Genomic DNA, 6,582 nt, shown 5'->3' with positions numbered 1-6,582 from the left:
ATGCAGTCACTACTGGACAACCTCAGTGAAGAGGGTATTCACCCCTTCACAAGGTAAACAATCAAACAAGATGGTAAATATGCCATCTCTTTCTAAGAACAATATTATTCAAGGTGGTATGCATTTTAGTAGAGAATCCTCCTAATAGAAAACCAAACAAGAACAAATGCAATGTAATGAGTATCAACCATAGACAGAATTTCTGATCCGTCAGGAGTCAGATGTGAAGTTCTGCTGCCAAAGAGCTCTTTTCATTCCTCAGCATGTCAATGAAATCAGTCACTGACAGAGACAGATATGAGGTATTGCAACAGGGAAAAGATTCTCCTGGGCAAATAGGATTAGGTCATTCTTCTGTGCCTGTTTGCAGTAGCACAAAGAGTTTGTTAAACAGTAAAGCCAGGAAATTTCCAAAGTCAGTTTTAGACAGTTCATTGGTAAGAAAGCTACCCAGCTAAATGTTGACTGCTGTTCTAGTTTAGACTAGTGTAGTCTGAAACCAAAAATCCCAGAGCATTAGCATCACTAGCTGGGAATGCAAGATCCAGAAGTATTTTCATTAACAATGTGAAGTACAGTACAGGAAGAGAGATTTCCTGGGGCCACCTCACCAGCTGAGCTGAAATTCTCTGGAGCTCTTCAGAGAAGTTTCAATCATTCACATAAAGGCAAAGACAACAGCTGTACTTTTAAAGATGGATTCTGGAAAAAAAAGGCAACTACAAGAAAAGTGCACCCTTTAAAAGACCTTTATTTTGGTTGCATGGTTACAATTCATTTATGCTTACAGTTAGATTCTTTCCAAATAATATTTCATAGCTCACCATGTACACAGTGTATTCTCTATCATTCTGTTATGGAAGAACTTTATAAAATACAGATTAAGTGACTTTTTTATCTGTACACTTTTCAGATTAGTTAATCAAGATTAAGTAAAAAGGCAAATAGATTAATTGGCAAAAAAGTGGTTTTACATTTTTAATATATTAGTACAAAATGGCACAAAAGGAAAAAAGGTAATTTTAAAGGCTATAAGCATCAAACTTTTAAAATGTTTTCAGTCAGTTCAACTGATTTAACTTAATTTCAAATACCAGTGTTGACCTTGGAATTGAACTTGTAATCTTCTTTTCTTAAGCTGTGTGATAGACATCACATACAACTTTGCACCTGTTCATGGAAACTAAATCACAGCAGTTTCAGAACACTGACATTCAAGTGCAGCTAGGAAGTTGGGAATTTCTATTCTTCCCAGTAAGTCTATGAAGTCACAGACTAGAGCATATTTTCATATAACCAAATTCACTCATGCACACTTCAGATGCAAAGATACCAGATGTGTGCAATAAAGCACAGTATTTCTTAATGCAAGGACTGGAACAAAAAATTCACATACCTACATCATTCAACCTCCCTATCTTTCTAGGAGGCTTCCAGACATAACCATACTTGATGCCAGATATAGAGATAAATGGAACATTTAAAAGATTTCAAGCAAACTGAAGGCTTAATTCACAGGCTTCAGGTATAACAGAGAGATCACATCAACTTCAGCAATCTATGTTTTATGTTTGAACCACCCATATCAAATGGGTAGGTGAATGTGATGGAAGGGAAAGAGAGAAGAAATATTTCTAACTTAAAAATAAATTCTGAGATGTGAATTCGTTGCCTCAAGCAACAATTCAGGAGTTTGTTTTGGCAGCAACATTTAGCAATATCCCAAAAGATAATTACCCACCCTGTCAACACAAGTTATCATTACTTTGATTAGCCCCCTAAACCTTAAGATGCTTCATGTTTAAGTTAACGGAACAGTTTATGATCTTGACTGTTATTTTCCTGGTAAGACAGCACCCACATCTGAGAGGCCAGGCAGCTATACTGATGGCAGTACTGAGAACATTATTTCTCAGGTTAAAACAAAAAGTCTTATAAAAAAAGTGTGATGAAGTACAGAACCACTATTTTACTCAGCTTCACAATGAGCAAACCATGACTATGAATTTCCTAATTTAAATACAAATTACAAAGCTTTCTCCAGAGACTTATCTTGCAATTAACCATATGATGACTCCAAGAAGCAATGCTCCAATAGTAAGTATAATAATGAGTATGCACATCTTCTTTCGAGATCTTTGCTGGCAAAAGAGAAAAAACAAAGTTGATTTAAAACTGTACCACATCAGAAAACTATTCAGATGCTTTTATGGTCCTACTACTTGCGCCCTTACATATAAAGATGATCAAGACAGCTAAAGATGTTTAAGGAAAAAAAACCTATCTACATTACTTTATGGCTATATTATTCAACAGAATGATTTCAGTGGTATTTTCTGGTACACATAATAAATGAATTAAAGAAAACACAGTAATGCAATGAATGGATGTAATCAGAACTCCAGGGGAAGTAACATGAGGTGACAGCATAGAGAGGAAAATGGACAATCAGTTGCATAACAGAGAAAGTAGAAATGGTCTGCTAGAAAAAAAAAAAGACTATTAGTGTATATACAGAAGGGAACAACACACTAAAATTTTGGGCTCCTGTGTATCCATTCACAGTTATTTTAAAGGTGTTTTTGCCAAGTTTCTTAGGTAGAACTTGCTCTTAAAGAAAACAAACAAACAAAAAAACACAAATGAAAGAGACATGACTAGAGAACCACTTAAATAGATGTCATTACAATAAAGTCCAAGCTATGAGCATGTTGAGAACTTTCACATTTTCCATACAGGTCTATAACTTGAGATACCAAAGCACTCAAGAGCAGTAGCAGTCTTTAATCCTTTACCTGAAGGGTATAGAATCTAAAGGTTTCCTTCAGAGGATGGAAGAAAATTACCAAATGGGTTTCTCAGGCTCTTGCTAATAGCCAAGGAATAACAACTCTGATCTTGGGATTCTAGGCCATAGTCCCAGAAGTAAAGACAGTCTGTGCTGAATTTGGCAAAAGTTCTTCTGCCTGGTGCCTGGGTGGTTTTGATGTTTTGGGTTTTTTTAATTTTTTCTCTCTGAAGAACAACATCTGTGTCAGTTCTTCATAGAAGCTGTCAGTTCTCTGATGAGTAACAGCCAGACCACCACATTTCATAACAATTCTCTTCTTCTAGTTTTATTGTCTCACTGCCACTTCTCCCACAATCAGGCTAAGATTTCTTCATTTCATTGTTTTATTTGCTAGAACTCAATCAGCTTGCTGGAGTACCTTCCTCTTCTGTCCATTATCATCTCCTTACACTCACAATCCCTTCCTTCTGCATCCTGCTGACACCCCTCTTACCAGAAATTCACTGAAGTCAAACATTTCCCCTGTGATACTTAGCAAGGCATGGCAAACTTAATTTCAACATACAACTGATCATCCTTCCCACAAGTGCTGAAGCAGCCTGGCTTTGCCCATATTGCTCTGCTGTGTGAATGCACTCCTCACAGCAGAAGAGTGATACAGAGCTCACCCAAGCACAAACAGGAGCTGTAGGAGTATCAACAGCCTTGTCCCTCCCAGCATACCTGGGCCTCTAACACTTCCTTGAGAGGGTCAGGCCAGATACAGTAGTTGCTGAAATTTTTCAGCACCTTGGAACAAGGATAAGTTTTCAAGGAAAGGAAAGCAAATCCAAAGCAAACTACACAGTCCTTTCATCCAAACACAGAGCAACTCTACAGTGTTTGGTGCCTCTTGCAAGACCCACTGAACAGAAGCTTGTCAAGTCTTGATAACCTTCCTTTGAGATCAGAAGATCCTTTCCTCCTCAAAATAAATCATGAAGCTTTTCATTTTAAATTTCAACCAATATAAGTGGAACCTTATACCTTCCACTGAAATTTTTGGCTGCTATTATTTTTTTCCTGAATTTTTAAAGTATCAAAATAGGAGTCATCAAACACACTTAATGTGACAATTAGTCCCACTGAGAATACAGTTCAAGGATGCACCCTCTCCTACTTCTGAAATCAGCAGGCAGTCTTTCAGACATTCTGTCACTCATTTACTGCCCTAGCTACTACTAACACACATAAGAGGATTTTTAAAAAAAAAAGTCTAAGGACTAACTCTAACTTAAAAGGGAAGATTAATTACTAATACGATTATTTCTAATAAGTTCCAAAAATGTTATAAAGAAATGGCATTTAAAGTTATTGAAGGTCTTTTCAAAGAAGTTTGACAGTTTAAAATATGTTTTTAGCATCGAAGTAGGAAATAAAAAAGCTGGATATATACAGCTTCAGGAAGATTTCAGACAGCAAAAATTGGTAATAACTGGCCACATTTTCAGAAGATTTTCCTGCCTATCTTCTCTACTCCTCCAGTGATCTCCAAAGGCTTGCTCTCCCATATACAGGAACCTTAAACTTTTTGAATTATAAAAGTAGGAGTCTGTTTGTGTAAGGCTTTTTTGTTGGTTTGGGGATTTTTGTTTGTTTGTTTTAAGTAAAGGTGTAACTCCCGGTACTCTCATAGAATCTCAGAAGATACTGAAACAGTCTGGCTGGAAGCAGCCTCACAGGAAGCCCAATGCTTTCAGAAGTCACTGACTTATTTCATATTGACCTAGAAATACCACTGTAGTCTAACAAACTTTTAAGTCTCCAAACTTAAGGCAACTTGCTAGGCAAAATCTGAAGTGCATAAGAAAGTGTAAGTCAGGACTACTGGAGGACAGTTTCACACAACTGGCATTACCTGGTAGTTTGCTGCTCTTGACAGCTGCTGGTTTGCTTGCTGCACATGTACATCTGCACTTTCCACATTGGCTTCTATGCTGTCTTTGTTTTGAAAAGAAAGATTGCAAATTTTGATAAGTCATAACCCAGACAAAGGTTTGGAATGCTGAAATACACTTGAGAGCATATAAACAGCTGCCCCAAAATGCTGTTGTCTTCATCAGTATTCATCAGCGTACCTTGTATTATGAAAGATTGATCCATCCTACACTTATGCCTGAGCTCATTCCAGAACTGCCCAGGCAATAATTGGCTGAATTTATGTCAGGTAACAGCTCTCCTGTTCTGCATGCAAGGCTAAAACTTCAATACCAACCAAGGCAGAAGTTTTTCAGTACTTCTACTTTTTTTTTTTTTTTTTCATTTTTAAATTACCTTTTACTTGTCCTCCAACTTGCTACCGACTACTCTCTGCTCAGATTAAAAGAAGTCCTAAGGTTTATGAAACAGAGGCAATGGACTACACAATACCCAAGAGGCATGATTCTAGTTTGGTGTTCTATCATATTGACACAGAGTGTATTTTTTCCAATTTTATGTACCAACAGTTCTAAAAACTACTTTAGAGACATTTTACACACCAGAAAAATTACATGTTTTAAACTGGATTTTAAGCACTCTTACTGTATTCCCAGTCATCTCAGCCAGTCTACCCATTATTAGGTTCTATCTGATTTGCTTTAGCATTGATAGTGTCATTAAAGGAATTTTTCGAGCAAAGGGAAGTTCTACACTGCAGCTCACCAGAGAAAGTGAATAAAAAAATTTCAGGTAATATTTTAATTGGACTTACCTATTACATCACCTTGTTCATGAATCATCATTCCTAGATCTTTGAAAATTTCATTGATGTCCATAATATCAGCCTGCAAAATGAAATCATTAATGCACATCACACATTTAAGCATCTATGTGCATTATTTAGATAGAAATACTGTTCTTTCTCCTCCAGGATGTGCATCCATGACTCCTTATACTACAGGATGAAAAAACAAAAAAACCTTAATGTGCTTATTTTAAAAGCTTTTCTCGTACTTCAAGACCGAGTTTATGAAGCCCTTTCAAAAAAGTCCACTTAAAAATGAACATGATGAATACATTGGGAAGATGTGTGACAAGAGGTATAATTTTGCTACATTTATGTTCACTGTTTAAAATAGTTCTATATTATGACCATATTGGAAAAAAATTGTATGTATCTTTTCTTGCAATCACATAAGCACTCTTATTCCACAGCAGAACCACTGAAGTTAGACACAGTATATCAAAACATGGCTTTCATACAGTAGATTTCAAATGTACATTTCACATCCTAAGGTAATATTTGCAGTTTTGAAGGAAAAAACCACACCCACAGATAAATCCAAACTACTCAAGATTCATGCCACCAATCAATGCTCATGCTCCCTTAAAAATGCTATTTCTTTGGAACATCAAAAACATGTTCTGCTGTAAAACCACTTGTACTTACTTCAAGCTGCCTAATGGAAGATTCCCTCTCCTCGATAAGACGGAGGTCATCTTCTGTAATTTCTTCATCTTGCACTTGTGCTTGTGGTTGACTATCACACAAAAAAAACCAAAACCAAAACCCATGCAGAATTGAACAAACACAGTGAGAAATTATTCAGAAGGATAAAACTACAGTTAAATACATAGCACATTTTACATTATCAGTCAATAAAATGTCTGGTTTTACCTTTGTCTGTGCCTGGCTAACAGAAATGGTATAACCATCAGAGCTGATGGTGTAGCAGAGCTGCTGGAGCAGTGCTGCACAGAGCAGGGGACTGACTGGAAATTCTAAGTATGAATACAAGGTCAAAGTTCCCTCTGAATTATCAACTGCAGAG

The 6,582-nt window shown here is 36.6% G+C and overlaps 1 protein-coding gene across 1 annotated transcript in view; it reads right to left on the bottom strand.

Moving 5' to 3' along the window:
* Positions 1–740: 740 nt before the first annotated feature.
* The window catches only part of STX7 (syntaxin 7), a 31,065-nt gene continuing 25,223 nt past the window's right edge, over positions 741–6,582 (bottom strand). Inside the window, exons 7-10 of the mRNA XM_058801394.1 lie at positions 6,201–6,291; positions 5,523–5,595; positions 4,689–4,771; positions 741–2,141 (exon numbers count right to left, since the gene is read on the bottom strand). Of these exons, the coding sequence (XP_058657377.1) occupies positions 2,049–2,141; positions 4,689–4,771; positions 5,523–5,595; positions 6,201–6,291 (340 nt within the window). The 3' untranslated portion in view covers positions 741–2,048. The remainder of the gene's footprint in view (positions 2,142–4,688; positions 4,772–5,522; positions 5,596–6,200; positions 6,292–6,582) is intronic.

The sequence above is a fragment of the Ammospiza caudacuta genome, chromosome 3, assembly GCF_027887145.1.
Source record: "Ammospiza caudacuta isolate bAmmCau1 chromosome 3, bAmmCau1.pri, whole genome shotgun sequence".
In the NCBI taxonomy this organism is placed as follows: Eukaryota; Metazoa; Chordata; class Aves; order Passeriformes; family Passerellidae; genus Ammospiza; species Ammospiza caudacuta.
Note: the sequence above shows the minus strand (reverse complement) of the source record. Positions and strands in the feature narration are given on the sequence as shown.